Source organism: Sceloporus occidentalis, unplaced genomic scaffold, assembly GCF_023333645.1.
Source record: "Sceloporus occidentalis isolate IW3139 unplaced genomic scaffold, rSceOcc1.0.p SCAF_6, whole genome shotgun sequence".
NCBI classification, from domain to species: domain Eukaryota; kingdom Metazoa; phylum Chordata; class Lepidosauria; order Squamata; family Phrynosomatidae; genus Sceloporus; species Sceloporus occidentalis.
In genome coordinates this window covers 26,880,111-26,907,704 of record NW_028316986.1, presented here as the reverse complement: position 1 = coordinate 26,907,704, position 27,594 = coordinate 26,880,111, and the positions used below count along the sequence as shown (strand labels likewise).

At 46.5% G+C, this 27,594-nt stretch overlaps 1 protein-coding gene across 3 annotated transcripts; it reads left to right on the top strand.

Moving 5' to 3' along the window:
* Positions 1 to 27,594, top strand: LOC149310545 (homeobox protein SIX3-like). 3 transcript variants are annotated; one of them, XM_089529157.1, is made up of 2 exons: positions 1 to 1,098; positions 27,112 to 27,594. In XM_089529157.1, exons 1-2 carry the CDS (start codon positions 260 to 262, stop codon positions 27,158 to 27,160), a joined length of 888 nt encoding a protein of 295 aa, XP_089385283.1. In that variant the 5' UTR covers positions 1 to 259; the 3' UTR covers positions 27,161 to 27,594. The 3 variants fall into 3 exon arrangements, with proteins under 3 accessions (XP_089385283.1, XP_089385282.1, XP_089385281.1); XM_089529156.1 differs by lacking the exon at positions 27,112 to 27,594 and adding an exon at positions 7,953 to 8,627; XM_089529155.1 differs by lacking the exon at positions 27,112 to 27,594 and adding an exon at positions 6,425 to 8,045.

Below are 27,594 nucleotides of genomic sequence, written 5' to 3'. Positions count from 1 at the left end.
GAGGGGGGCTTGGATGAGGGTCCCTATGTGTCTGCGGGAGTGGGTGCGGGTGTGGACGCGCGTGGGGTGCGTGAGCCCCCTTTCCCTCCCCTCCTCTCCCTCCTCCGGTGCCTCGCCGACCTCCTGCCTGCCTTGCTGGGCGCCTTGAGCCAGCTTTGCTCTCTCTCTCTCTCTCTCTTCTCCTCCTTCCTCTCTTTCTCCTTCTCTCTCTCTTTCTTCCTTTCTTAGCCCGCGCCCCCCGTCCGCCAGGCTGGGTCCCATGGTGTTCCGATCCCCTCTAGAGCTCTATCCCACCCATTTCTTCCTGCCAAACTTCCCCAGCGACCCGCACCACCATCACCGCTCGCTCCTGCTGGCCAGCGGGGGTGGCACCACCGCCGCCTCCGCCGCCACCGCCGCCGGGACTGGAGCTGGAGGAGGAGGAGGTGGCGGCGGCAGCAACAGCAGTGCCCCCACCGGCTGTAGCCCCGGATCGGCTGCTGGAGGCGGCGGCTCCTCGCGCGTCGGAGGCCCCGAAGACCTGTCCATGTTCCAGCTGCCCACGCTCAACTTCTCGCCGGAGCAAGTGGCCAGTGTCTGCGAGACGCTGGAGGAGACGGGCGACATCGAGCGCCTGGGCCGCTTCCTGTGGTCGCTGCCGGTGGCCCCGGGGGCCTGCGAGGCCATCAACAAGCACGAGTCCATCCTGCGGGCGCGGGCGGTGGTGGCCTTCCACACGGGCAACTTCCGCGACCTCTACCACATCCTAGAGAACCACAAGTTCACCAAGGAGTCCCACGGCAAGCTCCAGGCCATGTGGCTGGAGGCCCACTACCAGGAGGCCGAGAAGCTCCGCGGGAGGCCCCTGGGCCCCGTCGACAAGTACCGCGTCCGCAAGAAGTTCCCTTTGCCCCGCACCATCTGGGACGGCGAGCAGAAGACCCACTGCTTCAAGGAGCGGACGCGGAGCCTCCTCCGGGAGTGGTACCTCCAGGACCCCTACCCCAACCCCAGCAAGAAAAGGGAACTGGCCCAGGCCACCGGCCTCACCCCCACCCAGGTCGGCAACTGGTTCAAGAACCGGCGCCAGAGGGATCGGGCCGCCGCCGCCAAGAACAGGTCAGTCCCAGGCCGAGGCAGGGCGAGAGGGGGGCACGAGAAGCAGGGGCTTCCCACGGGGGCTTCTCTTCTACCCACTGCTCCACCCAGGTCCCCAGCAATATTTATTTTGTGTGTGGGTGGGTTTGTCGGGTTATGTGGCCATGGTCTAGAAGAGTTTGTCTTTAAGCAGAGGCTGTATGGCCATCTGCCTGAGATGCTTTGATTGAGAGTTCCTGCGTGGCAGAATGGGGTTGGACTGGATAGCCCTTGAAGTCTCTTCCAACTCTGTGATTCTATGATTCTATGATTCTATGGCCACATAACCCACAAAAAGCGATGGATGCTGGCTACGAAAGCCTTCGACTTCACATCCCCAGCAACCCTTTCCGATCCTCCCCATCGACCTCCAAGAAAGAAAGGGGTCAGCTCAAGAGGGAGGAGGTGTTGGGGACCCGCACCCCAACTTTCTCTCACACACAGCCACACAACCCTAGGCAGCCCCAGCTTGCCTATTTTTGCCTTGGCTACTTGGGACTCCAAGGAGGTTGCCCACCCAGGCTGCGATCCCCTTCCTTCCTTCCTTCCTTCCTTCCTTCCTTCCTTCCTTCCTTTGGAAATGGATGGGGAGGATCAGGAAACGTGGCTGGGGGTCCTGGTGGAGCAGAGTTGGAAGAGAAGGCCCTATTGGAAAGCAAGGAAGGACCCGAGCGTGGCAAGGAGTTGTTGTTTTCCCTGGGAAGAGCCAGGTCCTTTCATATCCCAAAGGGATTTTATTGCCCTTGAGATAGATCTCCTTCTCCATCTTTCCAAACTGGGGGGAGGGTTCGCCCAGTGGCTTGCTCCATACTAACCCAGTCCTTTGGGCCAGTTGCAAAGTTTTGCCTGCTTTCCAAACTCCTTTCAGCCCTTAGATCTGTTAGGAAAATAAGACGCCTTTCACCCATATTTTCCCCCATTTTTTTGAACCCGTGTGTCTGTGAGTCTGTTTGGGGGGTCGAGCTTCCTGAGAAGCCACCATTTGTTTAAAAATTGATCTAACTAGGGACTCCCCTCCTTCATAGGGGATCCAACTAGGGACACCCCCCCCCCCTTGGTAAAAGAGAGAAGAGGGAAAAGCCTTAAGCAGAAACCCTTCTCTTCTCCATTTATTGCTGGGATCGCTTTGTAAATAAATACTCCCTCCGCATTGGAGCGATTTATTTCTTTTTTTAAAAAACGAATCCTCCAAAATACCTTTCGCACCCTCGGCTCTCTTTGCTGTGGTTTGTCGACTGCTAAATCAAAGGACGAATCCCAGCAAGCACAACAAGTACAACAACAACAACAAGAAGCCATTCAATGCTTCAGAGAGAGAGAAGGAGCGGGTGTATTTCTTGATCTGTGTAATGCAAGCTGGACTTGGCAGCTCCTAAACTTTTTTCTCCCTCCTTCCTCGGCTTTTCTCAGTAAAGTGTCTAAATAAACAAACAGCCAGTAATGCAAAGCAGCCTTCTGAAGGAATTGGGGGGTTGGACGAGGAGGCAGCTGTTTCTCTATTGTCCTTATTAATTATAAAACAAACAAACAAATTCGTTTGCTGGAAAGCAAAGAAAGGGAAAGAAAAGGCAGGCGAAGGAAGACAAAACGAAAGAGAAGAGGGTAGAAACCATTACAAAAAGTTCCCCTGTGTCTCCCTTTTTTTTCCAGAGGTGGGGGGTCGTGATACCTCGATTTACGCCTTGTTTTATGTGTAAATAATATCCAGGGCTGGGTGAGAGCAGGGTGGGCAACCAAAGAGCAGGACTTTGTGGTCCCACGAGGGTTGATAGATCCCTTTACGTTTCTTGTTTTTATGGTTCGGTGTAGCTTTAGATCACTGGAAAAGGATCCCAGGAAAGAATGTGAAACAAAAGGATTTGCAAGGATTTCTAGCCCGCCTTCCTCCCACAGTGGGATTCACCCACCCGGCTGTCCCAAGTGGGTTTTTCTCAATTCCATTTCAGGCAGAGATGGGGAATTTTTTTTATTCTGGTTTTGGAGGGAAGGAAAAAGGCGACAGTGAAACGATACACAGCCGCAATCCCTCCAGTTTTTGGAGGTGGGAATGAATGGGCCGAAGAAGCATGGCAGTTGCCGGCGGTTTGAGTAGACTAACCCAGAGCGAATGTATTTGCACCGCCGCAATACAATTCGCCAACTTTTATTGTGAAACTAAAAAAGGCAGATGCCACGGGGAACATTAAGAGCGTCTATTTTATCTCATCTTTTTTTTTAAATCAGTACACTGAGGTAGGAAGGGGAGCGAGATTGAAATGATCCTAAAATCCACTTGAGCCAAGATTGTCTTTCAAAGCATTTTAGAAAGGCAAAAGAAATCGGCAGAGTGTTTTTACATATTTTATTTATCCTTCCCTTTTCAAAACTGGAATCTCCCCCCCCCCCGCCGCCTTCCATCTTTGAAAAAGTGGATTCTGCTCCCCCAACTCACTTCTCTTGATCTGTCTGATTCAAGCGGTCCCTTCTGCTTTGACTGGAGGGATATTCCATCACCCACATTTACACGGAGCATATTCTGCTAAAGTTACCGATTATTTTCCCTGGCTCCCTCTCCCATTCAGTCCAACCTTGGAGAAATCTGTGGTTTAGTTGTTGACAATTCTGAGGATCAGCAGCCCAAGGAGTCCTTTGTCTGTCTGTCTATCCGAGAGTGTTTCCAAGCTCAGTCTGAGAAACCAAATCGTCCTCGCCACAAAACTGAGGAACTAAAAGGATATTTTAAAAAAATGTGTGTCGGAAAATACAAAATATAGCAGCGTGTATCTATGTCTCTGTGTGTGTGTGTGTTTGTGTGCATGGAACTGAGTGTCCTCAAGGACTTGGGAAATGTTGCTTTCCTTCTCAGTTTCTTTTTAAGCCCCCCCCCCCCCCCCAATGCTCTGCCTTTGTCTGAGGTTTTTTTTTGTCCATATTAAAAATAAACAAACCAATATATATTCCTTTCTGGAACGCATCTCTTCTCTATTTAGGGACAGCGAGGCGACCCTTTGTGACTCTCCACCATACAACTGGATGGGTCACTGGTGGCCAAGACTGGGATGAACTGGGGGTTAGACTGCGGCCCACCATTGTCCTCTTTGCCCGCATAAAAACCGACTCGAAGTCCCTGAATGGATGCCTGGATGACTAAATATGTGGCATCCCTGATCCGGGAGCGGACTAATATTTCGCACCCTAAAAAAAGGTGGCAGTCGAGGTGTGTGGGAGACTGGATTATTTTCCTATGGAAATCCCCCCTCTTGTGTTTCACCTCCTCCCTGCCCACCCCCCCCCCCAAAAAAAAAGCAGCAATGGAAGAAAGGCATTTCTGTACCGAGGCTTTCTGAAAGATCTCCATTCTCCCTGCCCTCCCTTGTCTTTTCTGCTGGTTTCTTCTTTGGTTTGACATATTGTGTATACCGGCGGGTTGTGTGTTTGTGTGTATGTGTATTTGTGTATTTGCGTATGGCGATTGGTAGATCGGGAAGGTTAGAGACCGGCTCGAAGCCACCTCGACGAGCAAGGTGTCTGGGTTAAAACAAGGCCGAAAAAAGAGGGAAGAGAAGAGGCGAAAGTCTCAAGAAAAGCAGAGATGGTTGTTCTCTAGATAGGAAAGGATTTTTTATTTCTCTCTCTCTAACGGGGGTTTAAGGCAAAGCACAGTTGGAGCAAGAAGGGGTGTGTCTAGTTTGGCCAGACTGGCCTTTCTAGCCTGCTAGGATTCAGAGTCCCTCGAAAGAGAGCTGCCTCTTTGCTTTAGGGAGTCTACTTGGGGAAGTTGGAGGAAGAATAGAAGGAAGGGAGATCGTAGCTTTTGTTGCATATTATTGCATGGGGTCCATTTTCTCCGAAGTTACACCGAGCCTTAAAAAAAAACCACTAGAGGGATCGCCTAACCTTCGTGGGACCCCCAAACCCCTGCTGTTTGGTTGCCTGCCCCATTCTCACCCAACCCTAGATATTATATACACATAAAACAAGGCTTTTGTTCCACATGCTTTCATGATTTGAAGCTACACCGAGCCATAAATAAAATAAAAATAAAATAAAAATCCTCAACCCTCGCAGGACCCCAAAGTCCTGCTCTTTGCTTGTCCACCCTATTCTCACCCAACCCTGGATAGTATTTACACATAAAATATTTCCTTTTGTCATCTTCTTTCTGTTGGATATTATATTAAAATGATAGTGGGTAAAATTGGATATTCATATACCCCCTCCTTTGCTCCTAACTCTATAGGCAGAGGCATTGCTGCTATACTCCCAACATTTCCTTCCCTCCAAAATCAGAATAAATTTCACCCCTCTCTATGCCTGAAATGGACTTGAGAAAGTCCACTTGGGGCAGCTGGAGGAGGGGAGGGAGGGAGGGAGGGAGGAAGGAAGGAAGGAAGGAAGGAAGGAAGGAAGGAAGGAAGGAAGGAAGGGAGATCGCAGCTTTTGTTCCACGTTCTTTCCTTTCATGGGATCCTTTCCGAACGATCTAAAGCTACGCTGAACCTAAAAGGATCCTCTCAACCCTGGTGGGACCCCAAAGTCCTGCTCTTTGGTTGTCCCAACCAACCCTGGAAAAGATATGCATATCATCATCATCATCATTATTATTATTAAATAAGGGGTAAATGAGCTTTTGTTCCATATCCTTTCATGGGATCCTTTCCAAAGGATCTAAAGCTATGCTGAATCTAAAGGGATCCCCTCAACCCTGGTGGGATCCCAAAGTTCTGCTCTTTGGTTGTCCCAACCAACCCTGGATAAGATAGGCATATAAAATCAGGGGTAAGGGGGTAAATGAGCTTTTGTTCCACATCCTTTCATGGGTCCGAACCTAAAGGGATCCTCTCAACCCTGGTGGGACCCCAAATTCCTGCTCTTTGGTTGCCTTAACCGACCTTGGATAAGATATGCATATAAAATAAGGCGTAAATGAGCTTTTGTTCCACATATTTTCATGGGATCCTTTCCGAAGGATCTAAAGCTACGCAGAACCTTAAAGGGATCCCCTCAACCCTGGTGGGATCCCAAAGTCTTACTCTACCAACCCTGGATAGGATAGACATATAAAGCTTTTGTTCCACGTTCTTTCATGGGATCCTTTCCGAAAGATCTAAAGCCACTCAGAACCTAAAAGGGATCTCCTCAACCCTGGTGGGGATCCCAAAGTCCTGCTCTTTGGTTGCCCACAGCTACTCCTTCTGGCCTTCTGTTGCTGGTCCTCCTGTATGAAAAACAACAGCAGCAGCTCCTTCTCTCTGTGGTTCCTGCTTTTTCTTCTCTCTTCTGAGCAAGGCTTTGTGCTGTCGGTTTGTCTCCCCGGCTCCTCTTTTAGGCTCCAGCACCAGGCGATCGGGCAGAGCGGGATGCGGTCCTTGTCGGAACCGGGCTGCCCGACCCACAGTTCGGCCGAGTCTCCGTCCACAGCCGCCAGTCCGACCACCAGCGTCTCCAGTTTGACAGAAAGAGCCGAGACGGGCACTTCCATCCTCTCGGTAACCTCCAGCGACTCAGAATGTGATGTATGATAACGGAAAAGGAACCCAAATAATCATGATTTTAAAAAATTTAACAACAACAACAGCAACAGCAACAGCAAAAGTCACGTAAAAATTTTAAAAACAAAAAAATCAAAACGCATTGCAAACTTTAAGGAGAAAGAGAGCCAGCGAGAAAGAAAAGGATTAAGGGGGTAAAATAAATAAATAAGGAAAAAAAATTAAAAAGGCAAAATACGCCTCCCCCAGTTCTCGACCCCAAGCTTCAAACTGCCCCCCTCAAATAATAATAATTCAGTGCCCCATTCAGAGCACCGAAGCCGGAGAGGGAGGGGGAGGATTCAAAAGAATAGGCAAACAGACGTTTTAAAAGGGTTAAGAACCAAATGAAAAACCCAAACCTTTACCTAGCAAACAAAAGAAAGAAGCAATTCATTGGGGGGAAGGAAATTGAGGAGTGGGGGGATACCCAGAACACAAAGGAAAGAAATCTCAAACAACTTGGACTCGGTTGGCGATGCTGCAGCAGGGGAAAATATTGCTATTATTATTGTTATTATTATTCTTATTAATGATAATGATGACCGTGCTTTGCTACGATGCATATTATTATTATTATTGAGAACGGAGGGAGAGAAAGAAGGAAAGAAGGAAAGAAGGAAGGAAGGAAGGAAGGAAGGAAGGAAGGAAGGAAGGAAGGAAGGCGACCTTTGCATTCTTTGTCGGACAAAACAAAACAAAACACACACAAAAAAAGCACGTTCGAGCTCTCTTTTCTCCCCCCCCCCTCCCGGTTTTTTCGGTTCTTTTCGGTTTCCTGGTTCGCGCTTTCCCATAAGACTGCATTTCACCCATTTTGCATGACGGCGACGATTCAATTTTGTAGCCGGGGAGGGGAGGGGGAAATATAATATTCTCTATAATACATGGACAAATTTTAAAAACACAGAAACAGAAAGAGGAAAAAAGAAAAGACTGGGAAGGGGAAGGGAAAAGAAGAAAGGACAACGCCGATCAAGTTTGTACAAAAGAAAACAAAAGAGAGAAAGGGGAGGAAGCATTTTTTAACAAAAAAAATTTAAAGGAACTCTTTGAAGAGGGAAATAACAAATGTTTATCTCCTTTTGGTTTGAATTTTTATTTGTTTTCTAAATCAATCTGTGTCTCTATGGGTCTGTAACCCCCCCTCCGCCCCCAGTCTATGCGATGGTTTTAAACTATAGAGAGGCAATTTTGTCCCCACTTCTTCCTCCTCTTCCCCCCTCCTCCTCCGTCGTTGAGTTGCTGTTATTATTATTATTATTATTGTTTTTTTAAAAAAATAATAATAATTTGTTTTATTTTTTATTTCCTTTCGTTCAACAGACAATCATTTTTCTTCGTAAGCACCTTTTTTTCTACACTTCTGTCACTGCCTGTTGTGGGTACTGGTTATAAATGTGGAAAAAGAATAGTTATGACTGTAACAGATTTTTATTTTTTATTTCAAGATTTTATATGAATTTATGTATATCTTAAAACGATGCGGTCCTTCCCCCCCTTCCCCCCTTTACTTCCAAGTTTGTAATATATGTGTAGAAAAAAAATGCTTGTATATGAGATTTTTTGCTCTTCTTTTCCTTTTCTCTCTCTCTCTCTGCCCCCTCCTTTTTCTCTCTTCCCCTCTTGCCTTTCTTTCTTTTTCCTTCTGCTCTTTTCCCTCCCTCCCTCTCTCTCTTTTCTTTTAAAAAAGAACATTTCCCCTGAACTCGGGTTCCTTGCACAAACTTTGCCGTCAAGAGGTGACGGACTCAGTTTTCAAAAGGGACCTTGGACCGATAGACGAAACCAGGCGAAAGGTGCCACTGTAGTTCTCTTATGCAAAAAAGCATTTTTGAATATTTAAATAGCAGCTTTTTTGGGGGGGAAGGGGGGAAAATATCTCTTCTTAAACTCCGCCTAGGACGCTTATGCCACTGTTTTCCTTTACTGCGTGTTTATCTATATGTACAAACTTTCTTAAAAAACAAACAATCAAATACAGTATTCCATTTTTTCTTATCTATTCAGTGACGTTGGTGTTTTTCCTCTGACTGCGAGTCCCTTTCCCCTTGCAATCGATACTTATGTCGTATATATATATATATATATATATATATATATATATAATTAATTGTTTTTATTATGGTGGGGCTCAGTACCTGCAACCCACGGAGAACTTCTCGATCCAGAAGCATTCATGGTCTTAAACCCCGCCTAGGACGCTTATGCCACTGTTTCCTTTATCCATATGTACAAACTTTTTTTGGAGGCTTCCATAACTTGCTTCCTCGGAAGTAAGTCCCCCTTAGCTACTAGATGACCCTAGGCTAGAAATGAACGAGGTGGCCCTTGCGGTTGTCCCTTCCACCTTTAAAATTCAATGGTTTTCTTTGACCTGCCAAGAAGGCAAGCAAGTAGAGCCTTGCTCAGTTGACACGCAAACCTGCTTCGGGTCTGAGCTGGGTTGTCTGAAGGGGCCATCGAGTTGGGGGTCAATCCCATTCGACTCCATGGGAAAGACTTCCGACTGAACCGGCACTTAAGGATCGGGATGACCTGAGCTAGCTCTTTAATGGCTCCCAGGTCCCATGGAAGTCAATATGGCCAAGTCTCTAGGGGTGGAGGCAGAAGAGGTATCTCCATTTGAGTGTCCTATGGTTGAAGAAGCTTCTTTCTCTGATGCCTTGTTGCTTGCTCCCCGGTCAAGGACCAGAAAGAAAACTTTGAACCTGGGTCTGGTCTCGCATTTCTGGTCCGGCGGTGTGACCTCTGGAGCTGAAGGGTTTGTGGGTCTGCTCCTTACTACTCCACTGCCATTGCAAGGGAATCTACTATTTAGCTGTGAGTGTGAACCTCAGGGAAGTCAGGGGTACCGCGTGATGATTTCTTTCTAGGAACTCCACTTCCTTGCAAATAAGGGGTCTTGGCAAGCCCGTCATCTTTGGGGAAATCTGGAGGACGGGGGTCCACCTGGTTGCCTTTTACCTCCCTTTGCCATCCAGGCAAAACGTCTCCAATCTCAGGAAGAGAGTGATGGGTGGGCCGCTTCTTTCAAGGGTGCCTTTCCAGACCAAATTATTCTTCTCCCCCACAAATAATAATAATAATAATAATAATAATAATAATAATAATCACTTTTTATTTTCTTCTCCTTCCCCTTCGCTTAAATTCTGGCTTGTTTTGGTTGTCTTTAGAACCACTCCAAAGAGACTTTAGAGATTTGGGGTGTTTGTATATTTTTGTACCCTTTCTTTTTCCAGAGGGGGTCTGTTAAAATAAATAGGGCAACCTACCCCTCCAAAATCCACCGACCCAACTCCTGCTACCTTCCATCAGTTTAGGGCTCCTTTTTCTCGACTCCCAAGTAGGGTTGAAAAGGGCCTTTCTTTGCCTGGCCGGTCCCGAGTCACTTTGGACCCCCAGCCACCCTCAATAGCATAAAATAAAACCCCTTTCTTCCTTCCACCCGTCGCCCTCGCCTTTTTTAGACCCGAGGGCAGGTTAGTCAAGCGTGCATTCAGAAGAGGCGATTTCTGAACTTGTTTTCACTTGAAAATACCATTTGGAAACTTTGCATGGGGATTAGGCCAAACAACGTGCCTGGCATTTTTGTTTCCTTGACCATTGCCAAACTCATTTTAGGATTTCCGAATTGCTTTCCTCCGGTCGTTTGTCGGGACGGGCAACAGTTGTGATGTTGTGTGTGTGTTTTTGTGGAAGGGATGGTGGTGGTGGTGCCATGGTTTTTTGGAGAGAGGTGAAGCTTTGGATTCTGCAGGTATCTTTTCCTTCCAGTTTGAAGGAAAATGTTAAGACATTGCCCTGGTTGCTTCTGAAATCTGGATCTGTCTGGATCGGGATCTTTTGTTTATATGTGTGTGTGTGCAGTGTGTGTGTGTGATGCTTGGCATGGACTGGAGCATCCCACAGATAGATAGATAGAGAGAGAGACCCAGGGAAAAGAGACAGAAAGAGAGAGAGAGAGAGAGAGAGAATAAAAAGAGGGAGAGGAAAATCCACTTACTTTGATTGATTTATCCGCTTGTTGGGAATATGAGGATTTCCAGCTTAGGGAAGAATGGGAATGGTCTCTAAGACAAGAGCAGAGTCTGGGATGTGAAGTAAGTAATTGAGGAGCCTAGATTTCAGATGGACTTCTTTTGCGACGTCGCAACGAGGCCAAAGATCCAGCAAGAAGGGGAGAGGTTTCTAGCAGCTTTGATCCTTCTTGTTGTTGTTGTTGTTGTTGTTGTTGTGCGTCTTCAAGTCGTTTCCCGCTTAATGGCGACCCTATAGTGCGGCTTTTCTTGGCATGTTTCTTCAGAGGATTGCCATCCTCTGAGGCTGAGAGAGTGTGACTTGTTTAAGGTCATCCTTACATGGCCAAGTGGGATTCGAACCCTGGTCTCCAGAGTCGTAATCCAAAGCTCAAACCACTAGGACAGGTGCTAAATGGACCCTCCAGCACACACACACACACACTAAAGTGTCCTTTTCACACGCCCAAACCCTTGATGTCTTGATTCGGCTTCACTCCCTTATTGCCATACTCGTTTAGATCCAGAGGTTTAGGTCTTCAGTTTGGGTTTGTTTTGGAAAACAAACCCAAACTAGCCAATAGCTACAATTAGCCAAGAGTTTGCCCGGGCTTCAAATGACTTAAACCAGTAGGGATTTTTGCCCTTCATCCTAAATACTTGAACTTGGAAGGAGTTTCTTTCCCGCTTGTTTTTGGATGGCTCAGACCCCAAACTTTGGGAGTCCAGGCTGCAAAGGGAGGGCATACATTTACCTCTAAAGAAAGCCCCTTTTTCTCCCACCCCACAACCATCGACTTCAGAGAGGAGAAAAACCGCATCCCAGTCCAATGGCTGACTAAATCCCATAGTGTTCAATGGGACTAAGGTGCAGATAGATGCGGCAAGAGAGAAGCAAGATTCTACTATGCGTCAAAGGCAGGTCCAATGGGTCCAAATAAGCATCTCCACAACCGTTGCCTTAGATCCATTATGTTCAATGCAGATCCATTCTCTTCTATTTTTGGTTCAGGAAGAAACTTCCATCACTGCTTCTTTTTATTCCTGTTCCAGGTTAGCCATTTGTTCTTTCGGAGTCAGTCTCTGTTCTTAGAGGACCATCCTTAGACAAGAGGACATCTTTCTGCTGATTACAAGATAGACCCTAACAGGCTTGGCTCTGGTGTTTACTGGATATTTCAATATTTTGGTTTCCTGAACCATGGCTGAAGCTTTAGGGAACTTGAATTGTCCGCAGAATCGGCTGAAATGGATTCAGCTGGGATTGAACTAGGCTCTGAATTTGGACCTATAAAACAGAAGGATCTCTAAATCTCTTGATCCCCTTTTGGGGGCTCTTCGGGGGGGGTGTTTGGTGGGAAATGGCAGAGTAAATGTAGTGTAAAGCGTTTGGGATCCAGGGCTGCGTCCAGACCGCAGTAATAACCCGGTTTGACACCGCTTTAATAGCCATGGAGCAATGCTCTGGGATTCTGGGAGCTGTAGTTTTGTGAGACATTTAGCCTTCTCTTTCAGTGAGGCCTCTACAAACTACAGATCCCAGAATCCCAGAGCATGGCAGTTAAAGTGGGGGCCGAACCGGATTATTTCTGCAGTGAGGATCCAGTCTTTATCCCTCATAGGGAAGCATAGAGTATTCTAGGTTTAGGGCCAAAGAAGCCCCCAACTAAAAGGGAATTTTGTTTTTGCCTGTAACTCGATTTCTCTCTCCCATTCTACCCTGTTGATTTTCAGTGATTTTTTGGGGGGAATCAATTCGATTTATTGCTCGGTCAATCTGTCCAAAGGGTTTATTTATTTTTCGGGACAGAGAGAAGATGTGAAATTCTGCTTTGCCTTTACAGGCCACATAAATAAATTCGTTATAATCCGGGTTGCTGCAACAAATTACACTTCCCAGAATAGCATAGCATTGAACCATGGCAGTTAAAGTGGTGTCAACCCGGATTATATTTCAAGTGTGGATGCAGCACGAGTCTAAAAACCTTTAGAGATGAAAGCGACTGATTATCCGGTGTTCGGTCTTAATTTGAGTTTACTCTTGTTGTAGAATATTTTTTCTCTTGTTATAGAATATTTTTTTGTTAAGGAGCCTTTGAGAATCAAATCGCGAATATTGTCCCCTTTCGAAAGCATGGGGCACGTTTTAGTAACAGAAAGGTACTTTTAAGCCTTAGCAACACGGAGTGGATGTTTCTCAATTTTTAACTCTTTAAAAAAACAACTCAGTGGGTTTGCAAAAACAACCAGGCGGAAAATATATCTTTTCCCCTTTCCCTTTCCCTTCTCCGTCTCTGTTTCTCAAGCTTTCTCAAAGACTCTCTCTATCTCTCACCGTTTCTCTCTTCTTGGCAGAGAGACTGTAAAGTCCACTTCGGGATTATAGGGCTAGAAATGCAAAAACCACGAGCCTTTCCTTGGAAATATTTGCATCTTAAATTGCATTTGCCTTTCAGGCAGGTATTCTTCTTCCCTGCATCTTTTCCTTCTGAGTTTTTTTGGTAAGTCTTCCCACCTCGACCCAGCCTTTAGGCGTGTTTACTCGGAAGTATTTATATTTATTTATTTATTTATTTATTTATTTATTTATTTATGCCGCCTTTCTCCCAAAAAGGAACCCAAGGCGGCTCACCAAATAAAATAAAATAAAAATAAAAAGGTGGGGGGGGGGGGGAGAGAGAAAGAAAGCAAGGCATACTTTGTTCAATGGGACTTCTCCCCAAAGCAAAGGGCTTCAATGGGTCCTTTCTCGGCGATGTATGGAAACCAGTGCCCTTGAAATCTATAGGACTTACGTCCAAGTAAATGCACAATTCAGGCTCGGGTTACTAGGTTGGCTCTTTCTTCCAACCCCCCCCCCCTTTCTTTCTTTCTTTCTTTCCCTTCTTTCTCTTTCTTTGAGGGCCTTTATTCCCGAGTAACACGATAAAAGGTATTTTTATTTTTGGAAGCCCCCTAAACCTAAGCTGAGGAGCATTCTCTCTTGCCATAAGGAAAACGGCATCTCCCCCCCCCCCCCCGCCTCCACCAAGCAGATAAACCGAAGTTGCTGTCGGATTTACATGAGGGACCTAAATGGTCGATTGAGGTGTAAATCTATGAAAATCTGCACTTAAGCCTTCGCTGCTCGCCCTCTTTCGCCCCACTGGAGCCATCTGCCCTGGGAAGATAGTGCCTATCGAAAGACACCAAACTAGGGAGGCTTACCTCCTCCTTCCTTCCCTTCTTTTCCTTCCCTTCCCTTCTTTTCCTTCCCTTCCACCTTCCCCCTCTCCTCCTTGCTTTGGCCGATCGTTATCGACAAACCCCTTCTCCTATATTAGTTTATTATCCGGGACAAGCTGGACTGTTGATTAAGATGAAATTACTCGGAAGCTGAAGTGCGTTTGATCAATAGGAAAAAGAAAAAAACCACAGGACTCGAGAAGGAGGCCAGATGGCAGACAAGGCGACAGAGCCTCCCGGGAGCCTCCGATGGGGCAGCCCCGCCGAGCGCCGCCAGAGGGAGCTAGAGGGAAGCTCCTCTAGCATGGGGCATGTCCTCCTTTTCCTGGACACGTCCTCCATGTGAGCCTTCTGGCCAGGAAGAAGTGGACAGGTCCAGGTCCTCCATTTGGAGCAGGACCCAGAAGCCGGAATTTATACACTCATCCCTCCATATTCGCTAGGGTTAGGGGCACAAGACTGAATATGAATATGGAATGTTACCTGAGAGGACACCTCTCTAGGAATCTCTAGGTCCTCCAGGGCAACCCAGACACTGACCATAGAACTGCACTGGGGGAGCTACAAATGACTAGTAGAGTATTCTCTCTAGGAATCTATAGGTCTTTCAGTGCAACTTTTTAGTTAAAAGTTGACCATAGAGTTGCGCTGGAGGACCTAGATATTCCTAGAGAGAGCATATTAATCAAATCCGTGAACAATCAAATTCGCAAATATCAAAGCTGCAAATATGGAGGGAAGAGTTGTTTTTATATGCCTGTTGTTGTTGTTTAGTTTTTGTTTTGTAATGCCCTACATCTCCCCCTCCCCATCTCTTACATTTTGCAGTGCCTCCTCCTCCTTTGCTATTAGGACACTTGGTCACCTCGAGGATGGGGGGAATTGAGAGGTTGGGGGGTGAGGGATTGTATTGGTGGGGTCAATACCAAGTGGGGTTTGTGTCTCTCTCTTTCTGCATCCGCACGGTAGAAATGACTCAACGCTATGCAATTCTGTGAGTGGGGAATTTGTGGTGGCACCAGAGCACTCCCAGAATTGAACAGCGTTTTGCCATGGCAGTTAAAGCGGTGTCAACTGGATCCCCCCCCCCCCCCCCCGCTGCAGTGTGGATGCAGCCTCTGGACGGCTAGAATGCCACCCTCTTGCTTTCAAAAACAAGCCGACATCGCCCTTTTAAAGGCGGCAGACTGGCACAGTCTGTAGTGGTTGTAGTGCTCTTTTTCTATCTTTGGAGCCTTGGCCTTGGCCTTGGCCTTAGAGGGCCAGCGTGGTGTAGTGGTTTGAGAGTTGGACTGGGGCAAGGGGAGACCAGGGTTCGAATCCCGACTCGGCCATGGAAACCCAACCTTGGACAAGCCACACTCTCTCGGACAAGTTACATTCTGGACACGGTCATGAGAAAATGGATGTGGATTGTTTGCACTGTGGAAGATGATAGTGTTTGCATGGAGGAAATAATGGAGGTTAGATAGTGTTCGCATGGAAGAAAGAAATGTTCCAAAGACCTAGAGTGGCCTAGTGCTTTCAGTTTGGATTATGACTTCGGGAGACCAGGGTTTGATTCCCATCTTGGCCATGAAACCCACTGGGTGAGTTTGGGCAAGTCACACTCTCTCAACCTCAGAGGCAAACCGCCTCTGAAGAAGACTTGCCAAGGAAACCCCGTTATAGCTTTGCCTGAGGGCCGCCATGAGTCGGAAAGGACTTGAAGGCAAACAACAACAACAGGTCTTATAAGGGGTGGCCCGATATAAGGATTTGGTTTAATGGTCCACTTTGTTGTCCTATTCCTATTTTCCCTGGACCTGTTGCCTTGAATTCCAAAGGGACTCCTTCCTCTGTAGAGGCCGATGGGCTGTCAGCCTTTTAAAGGTGTGTGTCTGTTGTCAGCGCTCTCCCCAGTCTTTTCAATCCCCCTCCCAGTCCTATCCAGGAGCTAGTTAAGCCTGAGCATTTGGGGATTTCAATGGATGTACTCCCATTGACCTTTAAATCTCGCTGCTTCGGCTAATCCGCGTTGTAGGCATCTGCCCTCCTCCACCTGAAGTGTTGGGCTTTGAGGAAACATGGTCCTTTTACCACGAAGGAGGGGATTATGGGCAACAATTGTCGACCAGCTTGGTTCATGAGTCATCCCAGAGTTGTTGTTTTTCTTTTGCATGCTATAAATTATTTTCCCCCAGGTAGTGTTGCTTGGCAGCTGGGCCTCTTTTTCAGCTTCAGCCCGAAAATCCACTACAGAAATAATCCAGTTTGAGGCCGCTTTAACTGCCCTGGTTCAGGGCTAGGAAATCCTAGGAATTGGAGTTTATTGTGGCACCAGAGCTCTCTGACAGAGAAGGCTCACAAAACTACAACTTCTCAGGATTCCCTAGCCTTGAGCCAGGGCAGTTGAAGCGGCCTCAAACTGGATTATTCCCTCAGTGTGTTTTGGACCTCAGGCTCTTGTATGGACGGGAATTGGTGCCTTTTCCCACCACATGCGCAACGAAACAACCACACTTACCCCACCAAAATAATAATAATAATAATAATAATAATAATAATAATAATAATAATAATAATATAAACCCTGAAATCCAATAGCAGAGGGAAAGGGATCCTAACGGGCTGATTTCCAAGCTGGAGGATAAATATAGCCATCATTCCTCAGTCGGTTTTGGCATCCAAGTCCGGAGCGCTGTCTGAGTTACCAGAGAGGAATTTATTTCAGGTCCACTGCATTCTCTCCAGTGTGTGTGTGTGTGTGTGTGTGTGTGTATTTTATTGTAAACCAGATCATTAAAATCAATGGGAGTCCCCACACACTCCAGCGAGCCAGGGCCTTCTTTGTTTTGCTCCTGTGCAAAGGGAATTGTGTCGTTAAGTGTGTGCACACACAAAACGACACCCATCTCTAACTATCTGCCTGCGGACACACACACACACACACACACACACACACACAGGGGCACACATATACACCCAAACATGGATGTATATGGGAGAGCCAGCCTGGTGTAGTGGTTTGAGGTTTGGACTATGATTCTGTAGACCAGGGTTCGAATCCCGGCTTGGCCATGTTGGGTGAGTTTGGGCAAGTCACACTCTCTCAGCCTCAGAGGATGGCCACGGCACACCCCCCCCCCAAGAAACTTGCCAAGAAAGCCCCGTGATAGGCTTGCCTTAGGGTCGCCATAAGTCTGAAACGGCTTGAAGGGACATAACAATGTTGTCTATGTCTATGCACATGTGTCTCTCTCTCTCTCTGTGTAGAGTGTACACAAAACTACACTCATCTGTATAAATCTGCCTGCATCTCTCTCTCTGTCTCTGTGCCTGGGCCCATGCAGGAGTGTGTTTGCGTACACGTCTATACACAAAATAAGCTGTACAAAACTGCCTGTAGATAGGTGTGTGTGTGTATGGATGAATACAGATCCGTATATGAGAGGCAACGGTCTGAGTTTGAGTGTTGGACTAGGACTCCGGGAGATCAGGGTTCAAATCCCCACAGGGCCATGGGAAAGTCACAGCCTCTCAGCCTCAGAGGAAGGCAATGGCAAACCTCCTCTGGGCAAACCTGGCGAAGAGAACACCTTAGAATAGGACGCCGAGAGTTAGCAGTGTCTTGAAAGCACCTAACTCCAAGAAATGTGTGTGCAACAAATGCCTGTGTGTGTGTGTGTGTGCGCGCGTGTGTGCAGGTGACTTAGGGCCTTAAAGACCCATCTTGAGAGATACAACTACACATGTACGCTGAATTCCATAGCAATGAGCCAGAGCCGATAAAGCGGGGTGAAACCGGGTTATCTCCGCAGTGTGTCTGGAGCCTCTCTCTGGCCAGTCTGGAGGCGAGAGCTCCCCGCTTGCTTTTGGGGAGTCTCTCCGGCGAAGGTCCTGCTGGAGAGAAAAGGAACGGGGACGTTGGTGCCCCGGCCTGGCTCTCCTTTCTCCTCGCTTAGCTGAGCACAACTTTTCTATTCGTGTTTAGTCATGCAGGGCCTCATTGAGCTCTCCGCTGCCCTGGATTCAGCAGAAGGGGGAAGGACGAGGCCAGGGCTGGAGAGAGGGCAACACACACACACACACACACACACACACACACACACACACACACACACACCCTTTTCCTTTGGCACACAACCGCCCTCCTCTTTGCATACGCAGGGAATCACTCTCACAAGCCCTCTCTTCCTCCTTTTCCCCTCCTTTCTCTTTCTCTCTCTCTCTCTGTCGCACACCAGGCATCCTTCTTTCACTCCCAGACCCATAATCACACACACACACCCTCATCTCCCTTTGAGTCACCTTCTCTTCTCAACCCAGGGGGACCAGAGGTCCCCAACGCGAAGGAGGACAAGGCACCAAATTGGAGAATAACAAAATAAAAGCTAAGAAGACTGACATGGATGTAAATTGGTGCTTCTTAGCCAGGTTTGGGGGTTCCTCTTGGACGGAAGGATGGAATGTAGGGCATGTCCTGGAAAAGGAGGACGGCTGGTCACCCTGTCTCTTATCTCCACACACGGAAGTATCTCTTCTCTCTCACACACCCACAAACACTATACACACGCTATCACAACTTTTTCGCATACCCAAGCGCTACATATGTTTTGCTTTCACACTTTCACATACCCTGTGTCACTCTCTCTCTCTCTCTCTCACACACACACACACACAAACACTATACACACTCCATCACAACTCTTTCACATACCTAAGCACTACATGTGTTGTGCTCTCTCATTCTTTCATATATCTTGTGCCACTCTTCTCTTTGTCTTTTTGTCTCTCTCTCCAACACACCAGCATAGGCATCACCCCTTTCTTTTCCACACGTCCAGCATCACACCTAGGTCCCGTTCCCTTCCCCTCCTGCCCCATGAGTCCCATCCTATCCTCTCAGCCCCACTTCCCAGCACCCCCGACCTGTCACAGTAATTCAAAGATCCCCCAAACTGGCTCTGGGGATCTTGTCCCCAAAGCCACCCTTATCTCTCTAGACACAGAAAAGCAGGGGCAGTCCCATTATCCACGGCCAGAACCCCAGAGGCCTCAAAATCCCAAGCACACTGCAATGCGTCCCACTTAGGAAGACTCGGTTCCTCTCCCTTTGCTTCTTCTTTTTCTTTGCAGGGAGACCCGTTTGGAAGAAATGGTGGTGTCTGTACATGTCGCTCCAATTTCATAGGGTTTTCTGAGGCAGAGGTGTTTTTTTTCTAGTTTCTTCCTCTGCAAACAGAGCCTAACAGTTCCTGTTAGGGATTCTTTGGCGGCCTCCCATCCAAGTGCCAACAGGGCTGACTCTGCTTAGCTTCCAAGATCAGAAGGGATCTGCTGCCTTTAGGGGAAAAGGTGACAAACAGTGAAATGGGGAGAGGAATAATCCAGCAGCGCCTAAAGGCAGAGGAAGGAAGGAAGGAAGGAAAGAAAGAAGGAAGGAAGGAATGAAGGAAGGAAGGAAGGAAGGAAGGAAGGTTGTTGAGCTCCGCTCTGGGCCTCACAATAAACTCTAACTCCCAGAATTCCATAGCCTTGAGCCAGAAAGAGTTAAAGCGGTGCCAAACTGGGTTATTTCTCCAGTGTGGATGCAGCCTTAAATCGTCTCTTCTGGTCAATCGAGTTGCGCTTCGGCTTGCTGCTTCGTTTTGCAGGGTTTGCTGCCATCTAAAGGGCCTGCCTCTAATCTGTGTGTCTGTCTATAGCTACCTGGTTGGGTTTGTTGCAAACAGAGAGAGAGAGAGAGAGAGAGGAAAAGGGAGAGAAATCAGTCACCTATTTCCTCTTTTCCTAGTGCCCAGGATGACTCGCAATGAGCAAAGAGAGAGAGAGAGATAGACATCTTGTAGCACTTCTGAGACTAACCGAAAGGAAGAAGGCAAATGTGGGAAACAAAAATATCCAAACACCCCGTATATCAAAGCCAAGCCTGTTATGGTCTAGCTTTAAGTCAGCAGAGGTTCAAAAACATCCTGCAGAGACAATTCAGTTTGAGACCTTTTTAACTGCCCTGGGCTCAGTGCTAGGGAATTCTGGGAACTGTAGTTTTGGGAGACATTTAGCCTTCTCTGTCAGAGAGCTCTGGTGTCTCAATAAATTGCAATTCCTAAGATTCACTAGCACTGAGCCACCAGGGCAGTTAAAGCAGTCTCAAACTGGATTATTTCTGCAGTGTGTTTTGGGCCAGAGTAGCAAAACTGTTGATGCTTCTCAAAGAACTTTCTCAGAAACAACAGAATTGGCTTGCAGTTTAAAGAAAAGTTTACTAATGGCTTGAATCTACATATGCATAGAGGCGATATCCTAACCTAGATAACTAATAGTTCAGGAAAAAGAAGAAATCTTTCTCTCACCATCTTTCCGAAGAAAATTGAGAGAGGAGGAAGATGAGGGAATGGGATAAAAGCAGGAGGATCTCTCTCTCTGGGAGAGAACACTTCCTAAAGGAAGTGGTCTAAATCAAATGGTTTGTTGACCAATTTACAAAAGTATTTATTGCCCTGTGGTTCAGTAGGAGCAAATGGTTTGAATGAGGGGAGACAGCAGAGCTTGCATGCAGGAAGATCCTATCTTTCTGAGGAGGGAAAGAGAAAATGCTGAAATCTTCCAACAGCTGGCAGCAAGAGCTTTGGTAGACTTCAGTCTGGTTTCTCAGATGCGTTTGGTGGAGTGGAAAGCCAGGGACAAACCTATCCATATTTACCATTAGTGTGTGAGAATGTCAATTCAAATTCAAAACCCTTTGGGTATGGAAATGAAGTGGCAAGTCCAGTTTTAAGGATGGTCGTTGGTGGACAAAGGCAGTGGAAGCTGTAGCTTGCAGATGATGTGAGATCTGAAGGAAGCGCACAGAAGCATAGAAGTAGATCAAGGGAAAGTAATAGTACCACTCTATCCTACTTTGGTCAAACCTCATCTGGAATATTGTGTCCAGTTCTGGGCACCACAATTCAAGAAGGATGTTGAGAAGCTGGAGTGTGTCCAGAGGAGGACAACCAAAATGGTGAAGAGTCTGGAAATCCTGCCTTATGAGGAGGGATTTAGGGAGTTGGGTATGTTCAGCCTGGAGAAGAGAAGGTTAAGAGATGATATGATAGCCTTGCTTAAATATTTGAAACAATGTCATACTGAAAATCATAGAATCATAGAATCATGGAATAATAGAGTTAGAAGAGACTGCAAGGGACATCCAGTCCAACCCCATTCTGCCATGCAGGAACTCTCAGTCAAAGCATCTCCGACAGATGGCCATCCAGCCTCTGTTTAAAGACCTCCAGAGAAGGAAACTCCACTACACTCCAAGGAAGTGTGTTCCACTGTCGAACAGCCCTTACTGTCAGGAAGTTCCTCCTAATGTTGAGATGGAATCTCTTTTCCTGTTGCATCCATTGCTCTGGGTCCTAGTCTCTGGAGCAGCAGAAAACAAGCTTGTTCCCTCCTCATTATGACATCCCTTCAAATATTTAAGCAAGGCTATCATATTACCCCTTAACCTTCTCTTCTCCAGGCTAAAGATCCCCAGCTCCCTAAGTTGTTCCTCATAGGACATGGTTTCCAGATCCATCAATATTTTAGTCACTCTCCTTTGAACATGCTCAATTTTCTCAACATCCTTTTTAAATTGTGGTGCCCAGAACTGGACACAGTATTCCAGGTGGGGCCTGACCAAAGCAGAATAGAGTGACACTATTACTTCCCTTGGTCTAGACACTATACTTCAATTGAAGTATAGAAGATGGACCAAGCTTGTTTTCTGCTACTCCAGAGAACAGAGCGCGAAGCAATGGATGCAAACTACTCGAAAAGAGAGTCCACCTCAACATTAAGAAGAACTTCCTGACAGTAAGGGCTGATGGACAGTGGGCTAAGCTGCTTTGGAGAGTGGTGGAATCTCCTCCTTTGGAGGTTTTTAAACAGAGGCTGGATGGCCTTCTGCTGGGAGTGCTTTGATTGTGAGTTCCTGCATGGTTAGATTGGATGGTCCTTGAGGTTTCTTCCAACTTTATGATTCTATGATTCTCCAGACTAAGAGGGCTCTGTTTTTGAATTCTTCACAGGGAGGCTTAGCCAGCTCTCCGCATTGTCTCCTACAAAGATTAAACGTACCTCTCCTGACCTCTTGTAGGAACACCAAAGCCGAAACTGGGTCAAATGCAATCGTTCAGACAACACTGAAAGAGGTGCCGGGCTATATATATTCTTCCTCTTCAGACTGTGTGATAAAAAGAGAAAAGAAAAAGAAAAAGAAAAATTCTTTAAGACTATAGGGATTTAAAACTGTAATTCTATTAAACAGTAATTGAAGGGTCACGAGAGGCTATGATACCGGATCAGCAGCTTGTAAGCCGGCCGTTTGAACTTTAATTTGGAATCATAGGCAGATGAGATCACGGCCTCTTTATGTGATGCTTTTGCAGATTTAAAACTAGGAGGAGGGCGAAGGGAAGAGAGACTGCAATGCAGAGTCATTCATTAAACATGAAAGGTTAGCGCAGGAGAGGAGAAACGTTTAGACGTTTAGGTAAAAGTCGGGATGTCTCTCTTCCCATCCACAACCTCGAACCAGACACCTCCCTCCCAACTGGCTCCCTCGTTGCTTCGTAGCTGTTATTCTAAATAAACCTCAGTGGAGGCCTCCAAGGAGACCAGTCTTCTTTAAAAAAAAAAAAAAAAAACAGCCTGAATTTCTCATGTATTAATCTCTTGGCCAAAGTAGTACCACGAGTCGCAGGTTCCGATCGACCCGACTTTTTCTTAGGCTGCATCCACACTACAAAAATAAACTGGTTGGACCCCTCTTGAACTGCCACGGCTCAATGCTATGGAATTCTGGGATTGGTAGTTTGTTGGGGCACCTCTCCGTTCAGATGGTGGGAGTACCTGAAGCACCCAAAGCACATCTTCTGCACTGCAGAAATAATTAAGCTCGACACCGGTTTAACTGCTGTGGCTCCATGCTATGGAATCCTTTAATTTGTACTTGATTATGGCACCAGAGCTCTCTGACTCTGACAGAGAAGGAGAAGTCCTATGTCTGAAGACAGACTTCCTTACAGCAGAGTTTGGAAAGCTTAGGCCCTCCAGATGTTTTGGACTACAGTTCCTACAAGCCCTAGTCAGCATGTGGTAAGGGACTGTGGGAGTTGTCATCCAGAACATTGAAGACATAGGGTGCATCTACACTGTAGAAATACAGTAATGCAGTTTGTCACCGCTCTAACTTGTTTTAATTATGCTATTCTTTGGAATTGTAAGCTGCTCTAAGTCCCAAGGGGGAAGCAGGATATTAATAAATATCATCATCATTATTGACCATGGTTCCATCCTAGAGAATCCTGGGATTTGTGGTTTTGACCTGGCATGGTGTAGTGGTTTGAGTGTTGGCCTACATCTCTGGAGACCAGGGTTCGAGTCCCAGCTCAGTCATGAAACCCACTGGGGGACCTTGGGCAAGTCACATGCTCTCAGCCTCAGAGGAAGGCAATAGTAAATCAACTCTGACTAAACACTGCCAAGAAAACCCCAGGATAGGTTCACCTTAAATTTGCCATAAATCAGAAATGATTTGAAGGCATACAACAACAACGTGGCACATCACATTTTGGCAGAGAAGGCCAAAGATCTTGTACAATTACAAACCCCAGGACTCCATAGGATGGAGCTACAGCACTTAAAGTAGTGCCAAACTGCATTATTTCGACAGGACAAATGCACCCTGAGTACTACTAACAATAAGGAGTCTGCTTTGTATTTTATCCTCTTAATGAAACCTATGCCTGGTGGCTAAAGTATGAAACACATTGCAGAAATAATCCAGTTTGAGACCATTTTAATTGCCCTGGCTCAGTGCTAGGGAATCCTAGGAATTGTGGTTGATTGTGGCACCAGAGCTCTCTGACAGAGAAGGCTAAATGTCTCACAAAACTGCACTTCCTAGGATTCCTTAGCATTGAGCAACGGCAGTTAAAGCAGTCTGGAGACTGGGTTATTTCTGCAGTGTTTTGGACCTAAGTTTCCTTTGTGGCATTTGTAAATCATGGGATCATAAAGCTGGAAAATACTTACAAGGGTCATCTAATCCAACTCTTTGCCATACAGAAAACATACAACTGAAGCACTAGCCATCCAATATCTGTTTAAGTTTCCTTAAAGGAAGTTGATACCGTTGTAAGGGGAGATGTATAGCATCGTTGACCACTGAGGTGACCAGCGGATGTCCACTTCAAAATGCAGGCAAAGATTTGCAGGACGATATCCCTTCGTAAGATGTCATTGGTTTCCCATCTTCTATGCTTTCTGTCTCCAGTCTTAAGGCTCTGAGTTCCAATTCCTTAGGCAGCCAGAACAGCACCCTGCAAGAAAAGGACTCAGGAGGAGAGTCCTTTGGTCTGTGAGCCTCCTTGGGTCCCTTCTGGGAGAAAGGTGGCATACAAACGAAGTAAATAACTATATCCTGAGGTTGGCAGCAGTAACTAACTTCTTCAAGGGGCCCTAAATCCCTCCTTTGCAAAATACAATTCTGATAAAGTACAATTCCTACTCCATTGACTTCTGAGTGTGTTCAGTGGCCACACAGTTGTGTGTGTGTGTGTGTGTGTGTGTGTGTGTGTAATGGTGCATCCATGAAGAGGGCATGGCTGAACAGGCCAGGATGACCAGATGTGCTCATTTCCCAGGACATGTCCTCCATTTCAACCTTCTGTCCAGGTAGAATTCCAAAATGTCCTCCATTTTGAGCAGGGCTAAGAAGCAGGCATTTACATTTCTATGAGTGTTTTGAGGGGGGGGGTTCATGTGCTCCATTTTTCTGACATGTCCTACATTTTGCGATGTGTGTGTGTGTGTGTGTGTGTGTGTGTATATATATATATATATAGAGAGAGAGAGAGAGAGAGAACACACAGAGACTCAATTTGGTGATGTGTGTGTGTGTGTATACACAGACACACATATATACATACACTCCACTGGGGGGGGCGTACACATACACAGAGAGAGAGAGAGACTCTGCTTTGGGGGGGTACACACGCACAGAGAGAGAGAGAGAGAGAGAGAGAGAGAGTTTGGTGGTGTCTATATACACACACTAACACACACACACGCTCCGCTTTGGGGGTACACACACATACACAAACACACAGAGGGACTCTCAGCGCTCGCAAGCCACCAAGCCACCCCCAAAGCGATGTGTGTGTGTGTGTGTGTGTGTGTATATATATATATATATATATAGAGAGAGAGAGAGAGAGAACACACAGAGACTCAATTTGGTGATGTGTGTGTGTGTGTATACACAGACACACATATATACATACACTCCACTGGGGGGGGGGCGTACACATACACAGAGAGAGAGAGAGACTCTGCTTTGGGGGGTACACACGCACACACACACACACACACACACACACAGAGAGAGAGAGAGAGAGTTTGGTGGTGTCTATATACACACACTAACACACACACACGCTCCGCTTTGGGGGTACACACACATACACAAACACACAGAGGGACTCTCAGCGCTCGCAAGCCACCAAGCCACCCCCAAAGCGGGGTGTGTGTGTGTGTGTGTGTACATACACACACACACCCCGCTTTGGTGGCTTGCGAGCGCTGAGAGGCGGCCTGGAGACTTTCCAGCTCGGAGACGGTTTGCGATGTTGGATTTTCCAATGAGTATTTACCGTCATAACTAATTTAAGGCCATTATTAAATAGGAATTCTCAGCAGGGCTCCTTAATGATGGAACGCGTGCTAATTAGCGAGGGAAGGGCTGCGTTCTGCATGCAAACACCGGATTACCAGGGAAGGCAGTGCAGCCAAGGCTCAGAGGCTGCATCCACACTGGAGAGATAATTCGGTTTGGCACCACTTTAACTGCCCTAGCTCAAGGATACGGAATTCTGGGGGTTGGAGTTTGTTGTGGGCCCAGAGCGGAAGTGTCCTCCACTTTTAGCCGGTCTAAGAAGCACGAAGTTACATCTATATGAGGGTTATATGAGCTTTTATTTGGTAATCTCCTCCATTTTTTCCTTGTGTTTATGACATCTGGTCACCCTGGCTGCCCCAGAATGTGGAATGGAGGCAAGCACATCAGAACAGAGACCAGGAGTAAATAAAAACAACAAACAACCTAAAACACCTATGTTATAAAACAAAACAAAGCAGCAACTCCCTATAAGCTGAAATCTAGTTCCTCAGGGAGGAAGCAAATCTCAGTGCAAAAGCTTTCTCCTTGGTATGTTCAGTTTCTCAGTGTGGGGAGTGTTGAAAGAGCATTTTCAAAAGGATATATGGATACTCCTCCTGGATCTTAATTGGTCCATCCTTCCATCTTATTTCACCCTCCCATGAGAGAACGGATGGGCCCTTCCAAATGCAACAGAGGGGAGGATTTCTTGCAAGCATCCATGAATGAAGCCATACCACAGACTGGACCATTTCAGAGTCAAGTGTGGGGAGAGAAGAACCATGGAAATGTTTTATTGGGTTGAAAGCTCCCTGCCAAAAGACAGTCAAAACAGCACTGTCTGGGATAGGTCTTTTCCTTCCTCAATGTTTATGACATCCTTTGTCCAAGTGGGAAACCATTCATAACTGATATTCTCCCCTTTGGAAGTTGTACAGTCGGGTAAGGATGCACCATATTCTCTGAACATCTAAGGGATGAGAAATCAAGGGACGTGTAAGTCCATGCTCCAAAACACACTGCAGAAACAATCCAGTTTGAGACCACCTGAAATGTCTTGGCTCAGTGCTAGGGAATCCTGGGAGTTGTAGTTTATTGTGTCCCCAGAACTCTCTGACAGAGAAGACTCAATGTCTCACAAAACTACAGTTGCCAGAAATCCCTAGCATTGAGCCAGGGCAGTTCAAGGGATTATTTCTGCAGTATGTTTTGGATACATATGAACCTGCATGCGACAGAAACCTAAGAGACCTTTTCCAGGTAATAAAACCACCAGTTCTTTCCACTGACCACCTAGGAGCTGGATGGTCTTGATCTCACACTGGGCACTTGCCTGTGTCCCTGTCTTGCAACAGGTATGGGAAACCTTGGCCTTCCAGCTATTTTGTACTACAACTCCCATCTGTTACCACTGGCCCTTCTGGTTGAGGTTTGTGGGAGCTTACATCTGGAGGCAGAGTCAATCCAAGTGAATTTGCACCCAGGGCAAAAGGCAAGTGGGTTTCACCTCCATCCCATGTACAATAGCTGTCTGGACTGACAATTGACTGGATTTACTTTTTTTAAAAAGGCAACAACCATCACCTTCAGAAACTGGATGGCCAGAGTTTGGATCATAGCCCTGGCTGAAGAAGAGTACCAAATTCAGATGTGATAGACATTGCTGTAATATGTGATATTCCTTTATTTCTAATTTTGGAAATGAACATGCCTTGTGGAAACCACTGATTCAGACAGATGAATTTTAAGAAGGACACCTCCTCTTCCTTTTTGGACACAGCAAAAATGCTTATCGCTTTTGAAATGAATGGAAATTATCCTATGTAGTGCATACATTTGGTGTTTTTCTGTACACTTTGTTTATTCTATATTCTAAATAAAAGTTATTTTAAAAATGTGAGAAGAAACAGAGGCAATAGAGTGAGGCCCTCCACCAAATAAGAGGACATCAGATGTCTTTAAGGTCATAGGACAGGCTGTGTGAAGCTCGCTGGGTCACCTTGGTTCAGCCACATTCATTCATCTTACCTCACAGGGTTGTTGTGAAGGCAAA